This window comes from Hylobates moloch, unplaced genomic scaffold (genome assembly GCF_009828535.3).
Source record: "Hylobates moloch isolate HMO894 unplaced genomic scaffold, HMol_V3 SCAFFOLD_12, whole genome shotgun sequence".
NCBI classification, from domain to species: domain Eukaryota; kingdom Metazoa; phylum Chordata; class Mammalia; order Primates; family Hylobatidae; genus Hylobates; species Hylobates moloch.
The window spans coordinates 100696071-100719523 of record NW_026652287.1 but is presented as its reverse complement, the minus strand read 5'-3'; the positions used below and the strand labels follow the sequence as shown (position 1 = coordinate 100719523).

Below are 23453 nucleotides of genomic sequence, written 5' to 3'. Positions count from 1 at the left end.
AAAGTGCTGGGATTACAAGCGTGAGCCACCGCACCCGGCCAAAAACTTACCTTTTTAAAAATTGACAAATAAAAGTTGTCTGTTTATGGTGTACAATTGCATATATTATATGTATTAAAATTGTGTATGTTTATGGTGTACATGAAGCTTGGAAATATGTATACATTGTGGAATTGCTAAATCAGGTTGATTAACGTATTCGTTACCTTACATACCTTTTTTTTTTTTTTTTTTTTTTGTTGAGATGGAGTCTCCCTCTGTCGCCCAGGCTGGAGTGCAGTGGTGCAATCTCAGCTCACTGCAACCTCCGCCTCCCAGGTTCAAGCAATTCTCCTGCCTCAGCCTCCTGAGTAGCTGGGATTACAGGTGTGCACCACCATGCCCGGCTAATTTTTGTGTTTTTAGTAGAGACAGGGTTCCACCATGTTGGTCAGGCTGGTCTTGAATGCTTGGCCTTGTGATCTGCCGGCCTCGGCCTCCCAAAGTGCTGGGATTACAGGCGTGAGCCACCACACCCAGCCTTACATACCTTTTTTTTGTGGTAAAAACATTTAAAATGGCTGGGTGCGGTGGCTCATGCCTGTAATCCCAGCACTTTGGGAGGCCAAGGCAGGTGGATCATCTGAGGTCAGGAGTTCAAGACCAGTCTGGCCAACACGTGGTGAAACCCCATCTCTACTAAAAATACAAAAAATTAGCTGGGGCGCAGTGGTGGGTGCCTGTAATCCCAGCTACTCGGGAGACTAAGGCTTGAACCCAGAGGCAGAGGTTGCAGTGAGCTGAGATTGCGCCATTGCACTCCAGCTTGGGCAACAAGAGTGAAACTCATCTCAAAAAAAAGAAAGAAAAAAAAAAATAGCCGGGTGTGGTCTGGAACTCCCGGCCTCGAGTGATCCTCTTGCGTCAGCCTCCCAAGTAGCTGGGAATACAGGCATGCACTACCACACCAGGGTAATTTTTGTATTTATAGTAGAGATGGAGTTTCACCATGTTGCCCAGGCTGGTCTTGAACTCCTGAGCTCAAGCCACCCTCCTGCCTCTACCTCCAAAAGTGCTGGGATTCCAGGCGTGAGCCAGCGTGCCCGGCCATCATGTTTACTTTAAACAGTTTTTCTCTGGCGTCTTCTATGACACTTGTATCTGATCTTTACTGAAAGTCACATTCTCAGCAAGACTTAACCTTACATCCTGAGTAAAATTGCAAATTCCACAGATGCCCTCAATCCTTCCTGTCCTCAGCTCCTCTTCTGTTTCCCGGCATGGCTTGAAGCACGACGACATTCCACCGTTTATTCGGGATGTGTCTTGCCATTAAAGTCCCTGCCTGCAGAGCAGTTGGCTTGATTTCACCTGAAACTTTTGTCAAAATACTTAACTCTCTCATTTTGTGTCCTTATTTAAAGTTTCAGTTGTCTAGTTCACTCACTACATTATAGCTGAATGACTGTGAATCCAGTCTGGCAAAAGAGAGAAGGTAGATTGTTCCTCCTATATCCTCACGAGTTTTGCCACATACTGCACAGAAAGTCTGATCAATGTAATTTTCACTAAGGAGATCCTGAGGATATAACAGGAAGTTCCTTGGGTAAATGACAATGTCCATGTGTCTATGTCATGGAAGAAAGTTAAATTAATGCTATAAAAATGGTGTGGTCGGGCGTGGTGGCTCACGCCTGTAATCCCAGCACTTTGGGAGACTGAGGTGGGTGAATCATGAGGTCAGGAGTTCAAGACCAGCCTGGCTAAGACGGTGAAACCCCGTCTGTACTAAAAATACAAGAATTAGTCTGGCACGATGGCAGATGCCTGTAATCCCAGCTCCTCGGGGGGCTGAGGCAGAGAATTGCTTGAACCCAGGAGGTGGAGGTTGCAGTGAGCTGAGATTGCACCACTGCACTCCAGCCTGGGTGACAGAGCTAGATTCTGTCTCAAAAAACAAACAAACAAACAAAAAATGAACAAAAAAACCAGTGTAATAAGTGGAAATGTTGACTCAAAGAATAGACATTAAGAGATTTTTGGCCTGGCGCGGTGGCTCGCGACTATAGTTCCAGCCCTGGAGGCCGAGGCGGACGAATCACCTGAAGTCAGGAGTTGCAGACCAGCCTGGCCAACATGGCGAAAATCCGTCTCTACTAAAATCACAAAAATTAGTTGGGCATGGTGGTGCACGCCTGTCATCCCAGCTACCCAGGAGGCTGAGACAGGAGAATCGCTTAAACCCAGGAGGTAGAGGTTGCAGTGAGCCAAGATTGCACCACTGTACTCCAGCTTGGGTGACGGAGTGAGACTCTGTCTCAAGAATAAAAGATTTTGAAAAATACTGCCACATTTTTATTTAGACCTGGTGCTGTCCAAACAAATACGATGAGAGCCAAGTCTGTAATTTCTTTTTTTTTTTTCAGACAGTCTTGCTGTCGCCCAGGCTGGAATGCAGTGGCGCAATCTTGGCTCACTGCAACCTCTGCCTCCTGGGCTCAAAGGAGTCTTCTGGCTCAGCCCTCCGAATAGCTGGAATTACAGGCATGCACCACCACGCCCGGCTAATTTTTGTATTTTTTAGTTTCAACATGTTGGCCAGGCTGCCCTCAGGCGACCTGCCCGCCTCAGCTTCCCAAAGTGCTGGGATTACAGGCCTGAGTCACCGCGCCCGGCTAAGTATGTAATTTTAATATTTCTAGTAGCCACATTAAAAAAGCAAAGATAGGCCGGGCGCGGTGGCTCACGCCTGTAATCCCAACACTTTGGGAGGCCGAGGCGGGCGGATCACGAGTTCAGGATATCAAGACCATCCTGGCTAACACGGTGAAACTAAAATACAAAAACAAAATTAGCCGGGCATGGTGGCAGGCGCCTGTAGTCCCAGCTATTCCAGAGGCTGAGGCGGGAGAATGGCGTGAACCCAGGAGGCGCCACTGCACTCCAGCCTGGGTGACAGAGTGAGACTCTTCTCAAAAAAAAGCAAAAATAACTTGAGATTCTAACCCAAAATACCCAAATTCTAATACCCAAAATATTAACATTAATCAATAGAAAACATTAACATATAATCAATATAAAAATAAAATATTAACATAATATAAAATGTACAAATAAAGTATGAAAATATTTTACTATTAACAAATGTGATTGTGGGTTGCAGTTCATGATGGCTGATGGACGCAGCTAGTGTGTGCTGCTCTCATGGAGAGGTAACAGGGTAACTGCCCGGTCTTCAAGGGCACAGACCCGGACACCATGCTGGGATTCACCGGGGCTGCAGTGGGACTTGGAGAACAGGCCAGGCTGGGCAGCGCTCCCGGGATTGGAGCGGAGTTGGGGGAAGCTCCCTGATGCAGAGAAAGGGTGAAAGTGAGAGCCTCTGGGGGTCCCACACTTCTTTTTCTTTGAAACGGAGTCTCACTCTTGTCTTCCAGGCTGGAGTGCAGTGGTGTGATCTTGGCTCATAGCAGCCTCTGCCTCCCGGATTCAAGCGATTCTCCTGCCTCAGCCTCCCAAGTAGCTGAGATTACCGGTGCTCGCCACCACGCCCGGGTAATTTTTTTGTTTTTGTAGTAGAGGGAGTTTCGCCATGTTGGCCAGGCTGGTCTTGAACTCCTGACCTCAGGAGATCCACCTGCCTTGGCCTCCCAAAGTGCTGGGATTACAGATGTGAGCCACCATGCCTGGCCAGGGACCCACACTTCTGACACAATCCTTTGCAATCCTGGGCAGAGGAGAGCCCCCCCCCCCCCCCCCCCCCCCCCGAGCTTCCAGAGCAACATGGAGGCAGCCTGGAGTCTCCGCAGAGCACCCTTCAAGCCCGTATGGAGTCCCACAGGCCTTGGATCCCTGGACACCCCATGAGCACCCTGTTGTCAGCTGCCACAGCCCCAGCGACAAGGAAGGCCAGGCTCTTTGTCCCCCTGCCTGTGCGAAAGTTCTGTCAGTGAGAAAATGCAAACAGTAAACTAAGCTAACTCACCTTCAATTAATCCTGGGCTGTTGGGCCAAGCTAATTTTGGAAGACATTTAGGCTACAGTTTAAATGATAATAGGCTTTACTGCAAACGCAACTGCTTTTGTAAAGCTAATAGGAGCCCATCAAGCTGAGGCAGCATGAGGAACCTGAATCCTGCTAAGGCGCTGACATTCCAGAGGTTTTGAGAGAAACAGCTTCCCCGGTTGGTCTTTTGAGATACTTTTCCAGGTTTTTTTGCACGTCTGACACCCTTGGCTGCACCTGGACCAACAATGCCGCTCCTGTGGCCCCACTTAGATGCGAATTGGCCCCCAGGAGGCCTAGGATTTCATCTCTGCCCCAACCAATCAGTAGCAAGCATCTGTAACCTGGGGACCCCCAGCCCTTCCAAGTTGCCTTTGATTTTACTTCCTCCAAACTGCCTTTGAAAACCTGTGAGCCTTGGATGGTTTGAGTATGAACTCCATCTGCCACGTGGCATGACCGGCCTTGTGTCTATCAAACTCTTTCTCTCCTGCCATGCCCTGGTCTGTCTTTATGCAGAGGGCAGAAAGAACCCCTGGTGAAGTTACACTAGGATCGCGCTGAGGAGGGGATGGATGGGCTGCAGGCCCTGCCTCTGCTGCTCCTTGCCAGGCCAGGCTGACCGGCGTGGGCCCCCAGCACAGCTGCCCCACCCTGGCCTCAGCACCCTGGTCGGTGGCCTCTCCACATTCCTCTGGCACGGAACTCCCAGAGGTAACTGACAGGCCCTCCGTGGTGGCTACCACTTGGGTCCTGCCCCTGCTGCCCTCAGGCTGGGGCCCCAACTTTACTGTGGCTCCAGACTGTCTACCGCAGGCTCCCCACCCAGAGGGGCTTGCCACCTCCTGGCTTCCGGTGCCCACCCCCACACCCCCCAGGCATTTCAGCTGTGACCCAGAGAGTGCCTGTCTGCCAACCCTATCCGACAGGCCTGGGATCATCCCCCAGGCTCCCGCCGCCGGAGTGCTCTGCCTGCACCTGCTGGAGAGTTGGCCGGTGAGCAGGGGACCAGCCTGCCCCTCCCCATCAGAGTCAGCACCTGAACGCTGCTCTAGCCCCACCTCCATTCCAGCCCCAGTGGGACTCATCCACGCATATCCAGTGGGCCATCTAGGGCTCAGAGAATTGGGGAACTGCCCACCCCATTCCAACACTGCTGGTACCTGACCACTTCCCTCAGGGCCTGAGGTCGGGCCCAGCCAGCTAGCCACCACCACCACACACACCTGCACAGCCCCGGAGGTGGTGCCCCTCTTACCTGAAGCAGCAGCGCCACCACAGGAGAGGCCAGGCAAGCCCTAAATCTCCCTGGACCAGGCTGACCATGTGCAGCTCCAAAACCACTCCGCGGAGAGCCATGACACAGGCGTTTCCTGAGGCCTCCACCACACTGTGGTCCTGGGAAACAGTGCAGTGTGCTGGCTGGGTGATGTGGCCCGTGCCTGTAATCCCAGCATTTTGTGAGCCACAAGGCAGGTGGATCACTTGAGGTCAGAAGTTCGAGACCAGCCTAGCCAACATGGTGAAACCCTGTCTCGACTAAAAACACAAAAATTAGCCAGGTGTGGTGGTACGTGCCTGTAATCCCAGCTGCTCGGGAGGCTGAGGCAGGAGAATCGCTTGAACCCCGAAGGCGGAGGTTGCAGTGAGCTGATATCATGCCACCGCACTCAAGTCTGGGTGACGGAGCAAGACTCCATATCAAAAAAAAGACAATAAAAAAAAGGAGTACAGTGGCCACGCTTGGTGGCTCACACCTGTAATCGCAGGACTTTGGAAGGCAGAGGCGAGTGGATCACTTGAGGTCAGGAGTTCAAGGCCAGCCTGGCTGAAACCCTGTCTCTACTAGAAATACAAAAATCAGCCAGGCGTGATGGTTGGCACCTGTAATCCCAGCTACTTGGGAGGCCGAGGCACGAAAATCGATTGAACCTGGGAGGCGGAGGTTGCAATGAGCTGAGATCACGCCACTGCACTCCAGCCCGGGCGACAGAAGAAGACTGTCTCAAAAAAAGAAGAAAGAAAGGAGTACAGTGTGCATCTGAACTAGGAGCCACGAACCCCACGATAGGGGTGTGACAGGGACACGATTCATGTTCCTGCCAATCTAGATGAGGAGCCGGTGCAATATCCTCACCCCTCAGCCCTACACAGAGGCCTCAGCGCATTTCACCTGGAGCTCCTCTCAGCCACCCTCATAGGCCTGGTGCCTGCCCTCATCATTGGGGTATTTCTGTGCGAGCTATGGGCTTCAGCTCTGCCCAGCTGTGTCCCCCACCCCAGGGAACAGGAAGCTCATGGCACCAGGCACACCATGCTTCAGCCCATGACCTGAAACAACAGAGAGTACCTCCCAGGAAACCAAGATCAGGTACATGCCCACCTGCTTCTTCTGAGGGCAACTTTCAGCCCGAAGTGCCATCTCCTGGCCTGTAGGTTGAACTGCACAGCCCAATATAAAACCTGCCAGGCTGGGCGTGGTGGCTCACGCCTGTAATCCCAGCACTTTGGGAGGCTGAGGCGGGCAGATCACGAGGTCAGGAGATCTAGACCATCCTGACTAACACAGTGAAACCCCGTCTCTACTAAAAATACAAAAAATTAGCCGGGCGTGGTGGCGGGCGCCTGTAGTCCCAGCTACTCAGGAGGCTGAGGCAGGAGAACGGCGTGAACCTGGGAGGCAGAGCTTGCAGTGAGCCGAAATCACGCCACTGCACTCCAGCCTGGGCGGCAGAGTGAGACTCCGCCTCAAAAAAAAACAAAAAACAAAAAACAAAAAAACCTGCCAAAGGCCAGGCACGGTGGCTCACGCCTGTCATCTTAGCACTTTGATAGGCCGAGGCGGGCCGATCACCTGAGGTCAGGAGTTTGAGATCAACCTGGCCAATATGGTGAAACCCTGTCACTACTAAAAATACAAAAATTAGCTAGGCGTGGTGGCGCATGCCTGTAATCCCAGCTACTCAGGAGGCTGAGGCAGGAGAATCGCTTGAACCCGGGATGTGGAGGTTGCAGTAAGCCGAGATGGCGCCATTGCACTCCAGCCTGTGCGACGGGAGCAAGACTCCATCTCTAAATAAGTAAATAAATAAAACCTGCCCCAAAAAAGTGCATAAGGCTATAGAGACAAGGCCAAAAACCCTACCCAACGTTCTCTGCAATCACACTCCCTAGGGAGTAGGGGAACGGGGAGGGGGACAATAATAATATAGGGAAAGAAAAAGAAAAAGTTTCTATCCACATGAAAATAATTACAAAAATTAGAAAGGCCAGCGTTTCTAGATGAGAAGGAACCAGTGTTAAGAATTCTGGCACCTGGCCGGGTGCAGTGGCTCACTCCCATAATCCCAGCACTTTGGGAGGCCGAGGAGGGCGGATCACTTGAGGTAAGGAGTTGAGACCAGCCTGGCCAACATGGTGAAACCCCGTCTCTACTAAAGATACAAAAATAAGCCAGGCGTGGTGGCGGGCGCCTGTAATCCCAGCTACTTGGCAGGCTAAGGCAGGAGAATTGCTTGAATCCGGGAGGTGGAAGTTGCAGTGAGCTGAGATTGTGCCACAGTCTGGGCAACAGAGCAAAACTCCATTTAAAAAAAAAGACAAAAAAACCAAAACCAGCATCCCTTTGTGATAAAAACCCTCAGCAAACTTGGCATTAAAGGAACATACCTCAAAATAGTAAGTGCCGTCTATGGCAAACACACAGCCAACATTGTACTGAACTGGCAAAAGCTGGAAGCATTCCCCTTAAGAACAGGAAAAAGACAAAGCTGCCCACTCTCACCGCTTTTGTTCCCCGTAGTACTGGAAGTCCTAGTGGGAGCAGTCAGGCAAGAGAAAGAAAGAAAAGGCATCCCAAAAGGGAATGGAATGAAGAAGCCAAGTTATCCCTCTTCACAGATGACATAATTCTATACCTAGAAAACTCTAAAGACTCTGCCAAATGGCTCCTACAACTGATCAACAACTTCAGTAAAATTTCAGATATGAAATCAGTGTACGAGGCCGGGCGCAGTGGCTCACGCTTGTAATCCCAGCACTTTGGGAGGCCGAGGCGGGCGGATCACGAGGTCAGGAGATCGAGACCACGGTGAAACCCCGTCTCTACTAAAAATACAAAAAATTAGCCGGGCGTGGTGGCGGGCGCCTGTAGTCCCAGCTACTCGGAGAGGCTGAGGCAGGCGAATGGCGGGAACCCGGGAGGCGGAGCTTGCAGTGAGCCGAGATCGCGCCACTGCACTCCAGCCTGGGTGACATAGTGAGACTCCGTCTCAAAAAACAAACAAACCAAACACTGCTGAAATAAATCGTTGACACAAACAAATGAAAAAACTTTCTTTGCTCATGGATTGGCAGAATCAATATTGTTAAAAAGACCACATTGCCAGGCAAGGTGGCTCACGCCTGTAATCCCAGCACTTTGGGAGGCCCAGGTGGGTGGATCACGAAGTCAGGAGTTGGAGACAAGCCTGACCAATATGGTGAAACCTCGTCTCTACTAAAAATACAAAAATTAGCTGGGTGTGGTGGCAGGTGCCTGTAATCCCAACTACTTGGGAGGCTGAGGCAGGAGAATCGCTTGAACCTGGGAGGTGGAGGTTGCAGTGAGCTGAGATGGTGCCCTTGCACTCCAGCCTGGGCGACAGAGTGAGACTCCATCTCAAAAACAAAAGGCCATATTAGGATAAATGCTTGAGGTGATGAATATCCCATTACACTGATGTGATTATTGTACATTGTGTGCCTGTTTCAAAATATTTCATGTAACCCATAAATACATACACCTACTATGTACCCCCAATTTTAATAATTAAAATAATTTTTAAGTGGCCATATTACCCAAAGCAATCTAGAATCATCAAACTACCAATATTATTTTTCACAGAATTATAAAAAATGATTGTAGGCCAGGCGCGGTGGCTCATGCCTGTAATCCCAGCACTTTGGGAGGCCGAGGTGGGCGGATCACCTTAGGCCAGGAGTTTGAGACCAGCGTAGCCAACATGGTGAAACCCTTTCTCCATTAAAAATACAAAAATTAGCCAGGTGTGGTGGTACGTGCTTGTAATCTCAGCTACTCGGGAGCCTAAGGCAGGAGACTTGCCTGAACCTGGGAGGCAGAAGTTGCAGTAAACTGACATTACGCCACTGCACTCTGGCCTGGGTGACAGAGTGAGACTCTGTCTCAAAAAAAAAAAAAAAAGATTGTAAAAGTCATATGGAGCCTAAAATGAGCCCAATAGCCAAAGCAATCTTAAGCCAAAAGAACAAAACTGGAGGCATGACCTTCCAGCTTTACATTGTACAAGGAAACAGTAACTAGGAGCTTCCTGATAGTTGAAGACTTGGAGGCTCCTGGAGGGTAGTGTGCCGAGGGAGGGCGCGGAAACTCCTCACCCCTTCTCCCATACCTCGTCCTATGCATCTCTTCGTCTGTTTCCTTTGTAGTGTCCTTTATAATAAGCCAGTAAACGTAAAACAAAAGAAGTATACAGTAACCAAAACACCATATTACTGGTACAAAAAGAGACACATAGGCCAGGCGCAGTGGCTCACGCCTGTAATCCCAGCACTTTGGGAGGCCAAGGCGGGCAGATCATTTGAGGTCAGGAGTTTGAGACCAGCTTGGCCAACATGGTGAAACCCCATCTCTACTAAAAGCACAAAAATTACCTGGGCGTGACGGTGCATGCCTGTAATCCCAGCTATTTGGCAGGTTGAGGCAGGAGAATTGCTTGAACCCGGGAGGTGGAGGTTACAGTGAGCTGATATTGCACCAGTGCACTCCAGCCTGGGTGACAGGGTGAGACTCTGTCTCAAAAAAAAAATAAATAAATAAAAATAAAGAGGCACATAGAGTAATGGAACAGAATGGAGAACCCAGAAATGAAGCCACACACCTAGAACCTTCTGATGACCAACAAAGCTGACAAAAACAAGCAATGGGGAGAGGACTTCCTATTCAATAAATGGTGCTGGAATAACCAGCTAGCCACATGCAGAAGGTTGACACTGGGCAGGGTGTAGTGTGGCTCATGTCAGTAATCCCAGCACTTTCGGAAGGCAAGATGAGAGAGTTTGAGTCCAAGAGTTCAAAACTGACCTGGGCAACATGGCCAGACCCTGTCTCTGCAAAAATTAAAGAAAAATTAACTGAGAGTGGTGGTGTGTGTCTGCAGTCCCAGATACTCGGGAGGCTGAGGTGGGAGGATCACTTGAGTCTGGTGGGCAGAGGCTGCAGTGAGCCAAGATCACGCCACTGTACTCCAGCCTGGATGACAGAGTGAGACTGTCAGCACTCACAGTGCTGCAATCAACATATGAGTACACATGTCTTTTTGGTAGAATAATTAATGGGATTTTCTTTTCTTTTTGAGACAGGGTCTCCCTCTGTCACCAAGGTTGGAATGCAGTGGCGCAGTCTCAGCTCACTGCAGCCTCTGCCTCTTGGGTTCAAGCGATTCTCCTGCCTCAGCCTCCTGAGTAGCTGAGATTACAGGCGCCCATCACCACAACCAACTAATTTTTTAGTAGAGACAGGGTTTCACCATGTTGGCCAGTCTGGTCTCGAACTTCTAACCTCAAGTGATCCACCCACCTCGGCCTCCCAAAGTGCTGGGATTACAGGCGTGAGCCACTGCACCCGGCCTAGGATTTTCTAAAAAAAAAACAAAAACAAAAAAGAATGAAATTGGACTCCTACCTTTCACCATATTGAAAAATTGACTCAAGACTAAAGATTTAAATGTGAGATGTCAAACTGTAAAAATCCTGGAAGGGGCTGGGTGCGGTGGCTCAAGCCTGTAATCCCACAGGCTGGGAGGCCAAGGTGGGTGGACCACCTGAGGTCCGGAGGCCAAGGTGGGAGAATCGCTTGAGCCCAGGAGGCCAAGAGCAGCCTGGGAAACATGGCAAGACCCCATCTCTCTTTTTTTTTTTTTTTCTCTCCTATTTCGGTTCACTGCAACCTCTGCTTCCCAGGTTCAAGCAATTCTCCTGCCTCAGCCTCCCTGGTAGCTAGGAGTCTCACTCTGTCTCCCAGGCTGAAGTGCAGTGGTGCGATCTCAGCTCACTGCAACCTCCGCCTCTCCGGTTCAAGCAATTCTCCTGCCCCAGCCTCCCGAGTAGCTGGGATTACAGGCACCTGCCACCACGACTGGCTAATTTTTATATTTTTAATAGAGACAGGGTTTTGTCATGTTGGTCAGGCTGGTCTCAAACTCCTGACCTCAGGTGATCTGCTTTAATCCCAAAGTGCTGGGATTAAAGGCATGAGCCACTGCACCCAGCCCAGAGTCTTGCTGTGTTGCCCAGGCTGGTCTCAAACTCCTGTCCTCTAGTGATTCTCCTGCCTTGCCGTCTAAAGTACTGGGATTACAGGTGTGCACCACTGTTCCAGGATCTTTTTGTACATTCTAGGGGATAAGAGTGGTTTTCACATTTTTCTTTCTTTTTTTTTTTTCTTTTTTTTTTTTTGAGACAAGGTCTTACTCTGACTCCCAGGCTGGAGTGCAGTTCTGAAATCACAGCTCACCGCAGCCTTGACCTCTCAGGCTAAGGGATCCTCCCACCTCAGCCTCTTGAGTAGCTGAGATTACAGGTGAGCGCTATCACCCCCTTCTAAGTTTTCCATTTTTTGTAGAGACGAGGTCTCTCAATGCTGCCCATGCTAGTCTCTTGAGCTCAAGAGATTCTCCTGCCTTGGCCTCCCAAAATGCTGGGATTACAAGTATGAGTCACCACACCCTGCCAGTTTTCGCATTTTCTAAAGCTTGTAAAAATAAAGAGGAATACGTGACAGAGAACATATGCGCCCTGCAAAATATGTGTCTAGTAAAATATTTACTAACTGGCCCTTAACAGAGAGTTTGCTGATCCTTGGTGTTGTGAAAACTTGTGAAATAAATGACTCCAGGTTTAGTGCAAACTCAGGTGAGGACACCCCTTACATTTGTCCAAAGAGCCAGTGAAATGTGCGCAGAGTTCTTCTGTTGGTCTTGCTGCGTGCATGTGTTCAGATGGGGCTTGTTTTGGTGATGAGTTTCACTCAGCCACACCTGCCTAAAAGAGAGCGGAACCTTCCCCATTGCTCCTCAGCTTCTGTAACTTTGTGTAATTACTGCCTCTCCAGACAATGATGTCTGCTCTGTAGCAAATAATTTCTCATAAATTCTTTATTTCTTATTTTACACGTAATAATTACATGTGTTTATGGGATACAGAGTGATAATTTGATTTCTGTACACAATGTGTAATGATCAAAACTGGGTAATAAGCATATCCATCACGTCAAACATTTATTGTTTGTATTGTGAACATTCAAAACCCTTCTAGCTTTTATTTATTTATTTATTTATTTATTTATTTATTTATTTATTTATTTTTTGAGACGGAGTCTCGCTCTATCACCCAGGCTGGAGTGCATTGGTGCAATCTCGGCTCACTGCAAGCTCTGCCTCCTGGGTTCACGCCATTCTCCTGCCTCAGCCTCCCGAGTATCTGGGACTACAGGTGCCTGCCACCACGCCCACCTAATTTTTTTTTTTGTATTTTTAGTAAAGACGGGGTTTCACTGTGTTAGCCAGGATCGTCTCGATCTCCTGACCTCATGATCCCCCTGCCTCAGCCTCCCAAAGTGCTGGGATTACAGGCATGAGCCACTGCGCCTGGCCTATTTGTTTATTTTAGAGACAGGGTCTCACTCTGTTGCCCAGGCTGGAGTGCAGTGGCACAATCACACAGCTCATTGCAGCCTCGACCCCCTGGGCTCATGGGCTCAGGTGATCTCCAACCTCAGCCTCCTGAGTAGCTGGGACTACAGGTGGGTGCCACCACATCTGGCTGTTTTTGTATTTTAGATATTATACATATTTATGTAATTTTTTTAATTAAAAAAAATTTTTTTGGAGCCAGAAAGTCACTCTGTTGCGCAGGCTGGACTGTAGTGGCACACTCTCGGCTCATTGCAACTTTCACCTCCTGAGTTCAAGCGATTCTCCTGCCTCAGCCTCCTGAGTAGCTGGGATTACAGGTGCACGACACCATGCCTGGCCATGTATGTATATCCTTTTGCCATTATTGTATACCACACTGTTTAAATTACTATTGCTTTTAAAAAAATTTTTGAAATCCAGGCTGGGTGCAGTGGCTCACGTCCGTAATCCCAGCACTTTGGGAGGCCGAGGCAGGTGGATCATCTGAGGTCAGGAGTCTGAGACCAGCCTGGCCAACATAGCAAAACCCCATCTCTACTAAAAATACAAAAATTAGCCAGGCATGGTGGTGGGCTCCTGTAATCCCAGCTACTTGGGACGCTGAGGCAGGAGAATCACTTGAACCCGGGAAGCAGAGGTTGTGGTGAGCCGAGATCATGCCACTGCACTCCAACCTGGGTGACAGAGCGAGACTCCGTCTCAAAAAAAAAAAAAAAAAAAAAATTGAAATCCAAAAGTGTGAGTCCTCCACTGTTCTTTATTTTGGCTATTTGGGGTGTCTTGAAATTCCATACAACTCTAAGTTGGTTTCTCCATTTCTGCAAAAAGTTGTCATTGAGTATTTTATTGAGATTGCATTGAATATGTATATATTGCTTTGGGTAATATTGTTATCTTTGAAATTTTATTTTAAAAAATAATATAGGCCGGGCGCGGTGGCTCAAGCCTGTAATCCCAGCACTTTGGGAGGCCGAGGCGGGCGGATCACGAGGTCAGGAGATCGAGACCATCCTGGCTAACACGGTGAAACCCCGTCTCTACTAAAAATACAAAAAATTAGCCGGGCATGTTGGTGGGCGCCTGTAGTCCCAGCTACTCGGGAGGCTGAGGCAGGAGAATGGCGTGAACCCGGGAGGCGGAGCTTGCAGTAAGCCGAGATCGCGCCACTGCACTCCAGCCTGGGGGACAGAGCAAGACTCCGTCTCAAAAAAAAAAAAAATTAATATAGAGATGGGATCTTGCCATGTTGCCAAGGCTGGTCTGGAACTCCTGGGCTCAAGCAAACCTCCTCCCTCAGCCTTCCAAAGTGCTAGGATTACAAGCATGAACCACCGTGCCCAGTCATCCTCTTAACAATATTAAATCTTCCAATTCAGGACCATGAAATATCCTTTCATTCCCAGCACTCTGGTAGGCCAAGGCGGGTGAATCACCTGAGGTCAGGAGTTCAAGACCAGCCTGGTCAACATGGCAAAACCCTGTCTCTACTAAAAATACAAAAATTAGCCGGGCGTGGTGGCAGGCACCTGTAGTCCCAGCTACTCAGGAGGCTAAGGCAGGAGTCTGTTGAACCCGGGAGGCGGAGGTTGCAGGGAGCCGAGAGTGCACCACTTCACTCCAGCCTGGGCGACAGAGTGAGACTCTGTCTCAAAAAAAAAACAAAAACAAACAAAAAAAACCTTCCATTTATTTAGGTTTTTTAAAAAAATTATTCTACAACTACAACTGTTTTGTAGCTTTTGTGTACAACTCATGTACCTCCTTTTCTTTTCTTTTTTTTTTTTTTTTTTAGACAGAGTTTTGCGCTTGTCCAGGCTGGAGTGCAATGGTGCGTTCTCGGTTCACTGCAACCTCCGCCTCCTGGGTTTAAGCAATTCTCCTGCCTCAGCCTCCCAAGTAGCTGGGATTACAGGCATCTGCCACCACACCCAGCTAATTTTGTATTTTTAATAGAGATGAGGTTTCCCCATGTTGGCCTGGCTGGTCTTGAACTCCAGACTTCAGGTGATCTGCCTGCCTTGGCCCCCCAAAGTGCTGGGATTACAGGCATGAGCCACCAAGCCCGGGTCAATAATGACTTACTTTGGTAAAGCTCTTTGACTTCATGGTTACCCTTTGCCCCATGGCTCTTACTGCTCTTTGTAGTTTTTTTTTTTTTAGAGAGGCTCACTCTGTCGCCCAGGCTGGAGTGAAGTGGTACACTCTCGGTTCACCGCAACCTCCGCCTCCTGAGTTCAAGCGATTCTCCTGCCTTAGCCTCTTGAATAGCTGGGATCACAGGCATGCGTCACCTTGCCCGGCTAATTTTTGTAATTTAGTAGAGACGGGGTTTCACCGTGTTGGTCAGGCTGGTCTCAAACTCCTGACCTGAGGTGATCCGTCCACCTCGGCCTCCCCAAGTGCTAGGATTACAGGTGTGAGCCACTGCGCCCGCCCTGTTTTTTTTGTTGTTGTTGTTGTTACTGCTGTTTGTTGGGTTTTTGTTTGTTTGTTTGTTTTTTTGTCATTATCCAGGCTGGCATGCAGTGGTGCAATCATCACTCACTGCAGCCTCCAGCTCCTGGGCTCAAGCAATCCTCCTGCCTCAGCCTCTTGAGCAGTTGGGGCTACAAGTGAGCACCACCACGTCTGGCTAATATTTTTATTTTTTGTAGAGACAGAATCCCACTATGTTGCCCAAGCTATGGTAAACTTTTTATTATTATTATTATTTATTTTATTTTATTTTGTGAGACAGAGTCTTGCTCTGCCAGCTAGGCTGGAGTGCAGTGGAGCAATCTTGGCTCACTGCAACCTCTGCCTCCTGGGTTCCAGCAATTCTTCTGTCTCAGCCTCCTGAGTAGCTGAGATTACAGGCATGCGCTATCACACCTGGCTAATTTTTGTATTTTTAGTGGAGACGGGATTTCACCATGTTGGCCAGGCTGGCCTTGAACTCCTGACCTCAGGTGATCTGCCCACCTCGGCTTCCTAAAGTACTAGGAGTATAGGCATGAACCACTGTACCGTCTCCACTAAAAATACAAAAATTAGCCACTCTATTGCTCAGGTTAGAGTGCAGTGGGGCGATATCACCTCACTGTAGCCTCCTGGGTTTAAGCCATTCTCCTGCCTCAGCCTCCTGAGTAGCTGGGATTACAGGCATGGGTCACCACGCCCAGCTAATTTTTTTTTTTTTTTTTTTTTTGAGATGGAGTTTTGCTCTGTCGCCCAGGCTGGAGTGCAGTGGTGCAATCTTGGGTCACTGCAAACTCCGCTTCCCGGGTTCACGCCATTCTCCTGCCTCAGCCTCCCGAATAGCTGGGACTACAGGTGCCCGCGACCACACCCGGCTAATTTTTTGTGTTTTTAGTAGAGACGGGGTTTCACTGTGTTAGCCAGGATGGTCTTGATCTCCTGACCTCGTGATCCGCCCGCCTCGGCCTCCCAAAGTGCTGGGATTACAGGCGTGAGCCACCGCACCCGGCCTAATTTTTGTATTTTTAGTAGGGACACGGTTTCACTAAGTTGGCCAGGCTGGTCTTTAACTGCTGACCTCAGATGATCTGCCCACCTAGGCCTCCCAAAGGGCTAGGATTACAGGCATGGGCCACTGCGCCTGGCCACCTCTGGGCTTGTTTTTTTTTTTTTGAGACAGAGTCTTGCTCTGTCTCAAAAAAGTGCACTGGCTGGATCTCAGCTCACTGCAACCTCTGCCTCCCCAGTTCAAGTGATTCTCCTGCCTCAGCCTCCCGAGTAGCTGCGATTGCAGGTGTGCACCATTGTGCCGGGCTATTTTTGCATTTTTAGTAGAGACAGGTTTTCACTGTGTTGGCCAGGCTGGTCTCAAACTCCCGACCTCAAGTGATCCACTTGCCTCGGCCTTCCAAAGTGCTGGGATTACAGGCGTGAGCCACCGCGTTGGCCTACCTCTGGGCTTTTGATATAGACTTTGGATTTTGCTCCTTGAGCCAGGAGTCCTGCCTGACACACATTCTTCCTATGTTACCTTCTGTGAACTAACCTGTCCACCCAGGCTGTCTTCCTGTGCCTTGGCTGTGTCCCCTAAGGCCAGGCCAGTGCTGCCTTTCTGCACAGCCTCCTCGTTTCTCAGTATTCTCCCTACCCCTACTCCCACATTCCTCCAGCCCCCTCTCACTGTCTACCACCTGCTTCTCCTCTTCATACTCCTTCCCTTGCCCTTCTCTTCCTACCCCACCAGCTCCTCCGTTTACGCGGGAATGCCGGGAAGGGCAGTGGCCCCCCCGCAATGCGTGTTGCTCTTGGTGTCAAGGAGGGGACCCTGGGCCCCTTCTGCTGAGGCTGGCGTAGGGTCCACAGGGGAAAGGGGCACTAAGCAGGATGATGCCGCCTATGAGGTTGATTCCTAAGGGTACTGAAGCCTAGACCAGAAAGATACCCAGCTCTGAAACCTGGGTCTGGAACCCCTTCCCCTGAACATGCTCCCTCACTTCCCCACCACCCCTGGAGAATCTGAATCCTTAACCTAACGCTGAGGTATTTTGTAATCTGAGAACTAAGCAGCTTTGATTGAAATGTAACCCTATCCCTGAGGTAAATCAAACAAGCAGGACTTCAACCCTACATTCTGGATCCTTTGCCAACCTTTATAGGACACCCCTGAGCTCTAACCACACCACCATCCCCCGTGCCTAAGGTTCTCCTGCGGGATGTAGCGTCTGCCCTCCATCTCCGCAGCTGCTCTCAGGAGCACTGCAGTCCTCTCCCAGCCCTAAGGCCTCTCTCCAGGACTCTATCCCTTCTCTCCCAGAATTCATCCCCGAGCTCTAGCCGTCCCTTCCCATGCGCCAGGCCCTCCCATGCCCATTAGCCACTCCTCTGCCCCGTCAAACTCACCCCCATGGGGTCTAGAGTCCTCCCCAATCCATATTCTCTGATTCCTACTATGGACTCTGGTCGTTTCCCTAAGGTAATCCTACCTCAGCCTAGGACCATCTTAAGATAGTTCAGGTCTCTCCCCTGAGTCTGTGTCCTCACCTCCCCCAGGACTCTGTCAGAGGTGTTTGAACCACAGCAGCTCCATTTTGAGTGCGGGCTGGGAAAATGCTGAGACTTGCTGGCTGCATTCTGAGAAATTTAGGCATTCTGAGCCGCTAGATGTTTACAGCTATGGGAACAAATTAATAACGGTTACCAAACAGACCCACACTTGGGAGTGTCCAGATATCCTGATATGTGGAGAACAAAGGCATTCCTAGTTGTGCTTTAAAGATAATATCAATTCTTACAAAATAATGAAGAAAAGGAATCGTTTATCACAAACCCTTGTAGCAGAGCACATCTCCCCATATATGTGAGCATTGGACCTAGGGTGGATGCGTTCCTCCTCATGTCAGGAGCATCCAACACTGTCTATGGAGCAGCTGTCCTTTCACCACTTTTTCTGTTTTTGAGATGGAGTCTCCCTCTGTCGCCCAGGCTGGAGTGCAGTGGTGTGATCTCAGCTCATTGCAACCTCTGCCTCCCGGGTTCAAGCGATTCTCCTGCCTCAGCCTCTTGAGTAGCTGGGACTACAGATGTGTGCCCACACACCTGGCTAGTTTTGTATTTATAGTAGAGACGGGGTTTTGCCATGTTGGCCAGGCTGGTCTTGAACTCCCAACCTCAGGTGATCCACCCACCTCGGCCTCCCAAAGTGCTGGGATTACAGGCGTGAACCACCGCACCTGGTCCCACCACTTTACTTTCTTAATAAAGTTGCTTTTGCTTTGCACTGAGGACTTGTCCTGAATTCTTTCTTGTGTGAGATCCAAGAACTCTCTCCTGGGGTCTGGATTGGCACCCCTTTCCTGTAACAACTCTATTCCGGGCCCTGACCCCTTCCCCAGGACCAGTCCGCTCATCTCCCTCCCGCCCTGTCCCTGCTGTGGGGCACCGTCAGGATTTGGCAGAGGTCCAGTCTGCTGGCGGGGTTCCTTCTTGAATAGGTTGTGTTTGAATATCCAACAAACAGACCTGCTCATCTTTGATTTTATTTATTAATATTTGATTGACAAATAATAATTGTGTTATATTGATGGAGTACAATGTGATGTTCTGATACATGTATACAATGTGGAAGGATTAAATCAAGCTAATTAACATATCCATCACCTCGCTCCCTTATCCTTCTTCTTTGTGGTGAGACATCTGAAATCAACCTTGTTATTGGGATTTAAATTGAATCATCCTGGTGACTGTCTAGAGTGACAGCACATTCTGGTTTTACTCTACAATTCCTTGAGGAGTAATGACATTGAATACATTTTCACTTACTTATTGGCCATTTGGTGGTCTTCTGTTGAGACGTGCTGAAGTTTTCTCCCCTTTAAATGGATTTTTTTTTCAACTTGAGGGATTCTTTGTATTTTCTGTGAGAGTTCCTTTGTCAGGTGTACCGTAGAGCAAACATCTTCTTCCAGTCCTGTTTCTTGTCTTTTCCCTATCTTAACAGCATCATTTGATGAACAGAACTTTGTACTTTTGATGAAGTGTAACAACTTTTTATGTTTGCGGTATTTTGTGTACTAAGACATCATTGCGTAACCCACGGTTGTGCCAATAATCTCTTAATGTTTTCTTCTAGAAGACTCAATGGTCTTTTCCAGACTCATTGCACCCACAGGGGGTTTTCTTGTAAAAATTCACTAATGGCAACACAAATGGTGGTAATGATCATAAAAACAACAATAGTTAATATTTATTGAAATTACACAATATTCCGGTTATACTTTCAAAGACTTTACATGTACCAAACATTTAATTTCCATGATCGCAGTCTCGGGTAGATGTGATTATCCTTACGTACAAATAATGCACATAGTGTCTGTGTGCCGGACAATGCACAGGGGTAGTGAGCCTTTGGCCCAGTGTCTCACAGGGAGGAGGGCGGGGGATGGTGGGGTAGAGTGGGGGTAGAGTGGGTGCCATGACTAAGGCTTTCTCATGTGTTACATTAGCAGGGTTATTCCACAGATGCCACGGAGTAAAGACAGAATGGTACGGGTAGTCTTTATGTATTCATTAAACTAACCCACACAACAAAAACATCTACACCAAAAACAAGATCATTAAGAAAAAGTGATTTTTCCACTCTTCAAATTTGCCTCTAGAATGACTTCTGATATTCTGTAAGCAGAAGAGTGATCAGTGGGCTAGGTGCAGTGGCTCATGCCTGTAATCCTAGCACTTTGGGAGGGCAAGGTGGGTGGATCACCTGAGGTCAGGAGTTTGAGACCAGCCTGGACAACATGGTGAAAACTGTCTGTACTAAAAATACAAAAATTAGCCAGGTGTGGGTGGTGCATGCCTGTAATCCCAGCTACCAGGGAGGCTGAGGCAGGAGAATTGCTGGAACCTGGGAGGTGGAGGTTGCAGTGAGCCAAGACCATGCCACTGCACTCCAGCCTGGGCAAGAGTGAGACTCTGTCTCAAAAAAACAAAACAAAACAAAAGAAAACAGTGAGCAGTGAAGGCTTTCTTATGTTAAACTGTACCATGAATTTTCCTTGTGTTGAGGAAGGAATAGATGTAGTCTAGAGGGCTTCCTACATTCTTTGTACAGCAGTCCCCTCTCACCTGAGGGGGGTAAATTCCAAGACCCCCAGTGGATACCTGAAACCACAGATAGTACATTTTTTTCCTGTACATATATACGATACTATATACTACATTTTTTCCTGTACATACATATCTAAAGTTTAATTTATAAATTAGGCACAGTAAGAGATTACCAACAATAACTAACAAAATAGAACAATTCTAACAATATATGTAATAAAATTATGTGAACGTATCTCTCTCCCAAAATATCTTATTGTCATGTAGATCTTAGCAACCTCAGTACATGATTTTTTTCTTTTCTTTTTTAAGTTGAGAACTTTCACCTTTTCCCTTAAAAGGAAGCACTCTGTGGCTTCTCTTTGGCATATCCGAATCACCAGCATCACTACTATTGCTCTCTAGGGCCACCATTAAGCAAAGTAAGGATTGCTTGAGCACAAGCACTGTGATGCTATGATAGTTGATCCAATCACCAAGACGGCTACTAAGTCACTAGCAGGGTGGGTAGCGTATACAGCATGGATGTGCTGGACCAAGGGATGAGTCACATCCCTGGCCGGCGGGAGCCGGACAGCGAGAGATTTCATCACGCTACTCAGAAGGGCACACCATTTGAGACTTACAAATTCTTTATTTCTGGAATTTTCCATTTAATATTTTTGAACTGCAGTTGACTGCAGATAACAGACTGTGGAAAGCGAAACCATAGATACAAGCGGGCTACTGTGTTCAAAAGGCTCTTCAACTGTTGTGGATCCTCTGATGTTCTCGGAGATGGTTTAGGTGGTTACACGCCTTCCCGCACTCCTTACACTCGTAGGATTTTGCCCCACTGTGCGTTTTCTGATGTTGTGTAAGCTGATGGCCATGACTAAAGCTCTTCCCACATTCTGTACACCCATAGGGTTTCACCCCGGTATGAATTCTCTCATGTTTCACGAGGCTCGACCCATAAATGAAAGCCTTCCCACACTCCTTACATTTATACGGGGTTTCGCCCGTGTGGATTCTCTCGTGCTGAGTGAGGTGATAGCCACAATTGAAGGCCTTCCCACATTCTGTGCATTTGTACGGCTTCTCGCCCGTATGTATCCTCTCGTGCTTAACGAGGCTCGAACCCCAGCGAAAGGCCTTCCCACATTCCTTACATTCGTGAGGCTTCTCACCGGTGTGGATCTTCTGATGCTGAGTAAGGTAATTGACTCGAGTAAAGGCCTTCCCACACTCTTGACATTCATAGGGTTTCTCACCTGTGTGAATTCTCTTATGCTGAATGAGGCTTGAACCACAAATAAAGGCCTTCCCACAGTCTTTACACTCGTAAGGCTTCTCCCCGCTATGAATTCGCTTGTGCTGAATAAGTTTGTACACACGGCTGAAGGTCTTCCCACAGTCTTTGCATTCGTAGTCTTTCTCCCCAGTGTGGAATCTCTGGTGCTGAGTGAGCTCATCACCACGCCGAAAGGCCTTTCCACAGTCTTTACATTCATAGGGTTTTTCACCAGTATGAATTCTCTTATGAATAACGAGGCTTGAGCCCCATCGAAAAGCCTTCCCACAGTCTTTACATTCGTAGGGCTTCTCCCCAGTATGAATTTTTTGATGTTGGGTAAGCTGATTGCCCCAACGGAAGGCCTTCTTACATTCTTTACATTCATAAGGTTTCTCGCCAGTATGGATTTTCTGATGTTGACTAAGCTGATAGCCACGACTAAAGGCCTTCCCACAGTCCTTACATTCGAAGGAATTCTCCTTGTGATGTCTCTGATGTGTTCTAGGAGGGGTGCCTTCTCTAGTAGCAGGCCTTTTTACATAATTGATGATCATTTGATTGACATACCTCCCTCTGGAGCACTGTGGTCTTTCAAGCGTACCTTCGCATATCCAGTTACGGCCAAGGGATTTACTTCTTCTATCTGAATTCCTTTTGGAAGCCCTTATTTCGTGAATGTTTTTTTCTGTAGGTAAACTCTTATTTTCATATGCTGACTCCAAATCTGGGAAAAAAGAACATATTTTTTTTCCTTTAGAGGGACACAAGTACAAACAAACCTAACCACAAACCAAAAACTTGTCTAACAGAAATAAAAATTATTCAGTAGAATAAATGTGAATCACCCAGGGCTCTTGTTAAAATGTAGATTCTACTTCTGGCACAATACTAGATGAGAATTCATTGGAGACATCTGTTTTAAAGTCAAACATGAAAAAGGTCCCGACAATTAGTCCGATTATTTCCTATTTTGAAGATGAAAACAAGTATTTGTAGATGATGTGATGATATACTTGGAAAACCAAAGAAAACCAAATATAGAAGTACTGTAACAAAACAATATGCAGTTGGATAGCTGTGTGTAAAGCATTCTGAAACTGATACACGTATATGTCAGTAGTAGTATTAAAAGTAACTGGGTAGAGGGCCAGGAATGGTGGCTTATGCCTATAGTCCCAGCACTTTGGGAGGCCAAGGCAGGCGGATCACCTGAGGTCGGGAGTCCCAGACCAGCCTGACCAACATGGAGAAACCTTGTCTCTACTAAAAATACAAAATTAGCCGGGCATAGTGGCGCATGCCTGTAATCCCAGCTACTCGGGAGGCTGAGGCAGGAGAATTGCTTGAACCTGGGAAGCAGAGGTTGCGGTGAGCCAAGATCATGCCATTGCACTCTAGCCTGGGCAACAAGCATGAAACTCTGTCTCAAAACAAAAACAAAAAAATAGGCCGGGTGCAGTGGCTCATGCTTGTAATCTCAGCACTTTGGGAGGCCGAGGTGGGTGGACCATGAAGTCAGGAGTTCGAGACCAGCCTGGCCAACATGATGAAATCCTGTCTGTACTAAAAACACAAACATTAGTTGGGCGTGGTGGAGAGCGCCTGTAATCCCAGCTACTCGGGAGGCTGAGGCAGGAGAATTGCTTGAACCCGGGAGGCAGAGGTTGCAGTGAGCCGAGATTGTGCCACTGCACTCCAGCCTGGGTGACAGATCTAGACTCCGTCTCAAAAAACAAAAAACCAACAAACCCTGTCTCTACTAAAAATACAAAAATTAGCCAGGCATGGTGGCATGTGCCTATAATCCCAGCTACTTGGGAGGCTGAGGCAGGAGAATCGCTCGAACCCGGGAGGTGGAGGTTGCAGTGAGCTGACGGAGTAAGACTCCGTCTCAAAAAAAAAAAAAAAAAAAAAAAAA

General features: G+C 48.3%; 1 protein-coding gene across 4 annotated transcripts in view; it reads right to left on the bottom strand.

Moving 5' to 3' along the window:
* Positions 1-18617: 18617 nt before the first annotated feature.
* Positions 18618-23453, bottom strand: part of ZNF331 (zinc finger protein 331) — a 58448-nt gene continuing 53612 nt past the window's right edge. For 2 of the 4 annotated variants that reach the window (XM_032171051.3, XM_032171050.3), the window contains exon 5: positions 18618-22259. In XM_032171051.3, coding sequence (XP_032026942.1) covers positions 21004-22259 — 1256 coding nt within the window. In that variant the 3' untranslated portion in view covers positions 18618-21003. The remainder of the gene's footprint in view (positions 22260-23453) is intronic. The other 2 variants (XM_032171048.3, XM_032171049.3) reach the window with 1 other exon arrangement.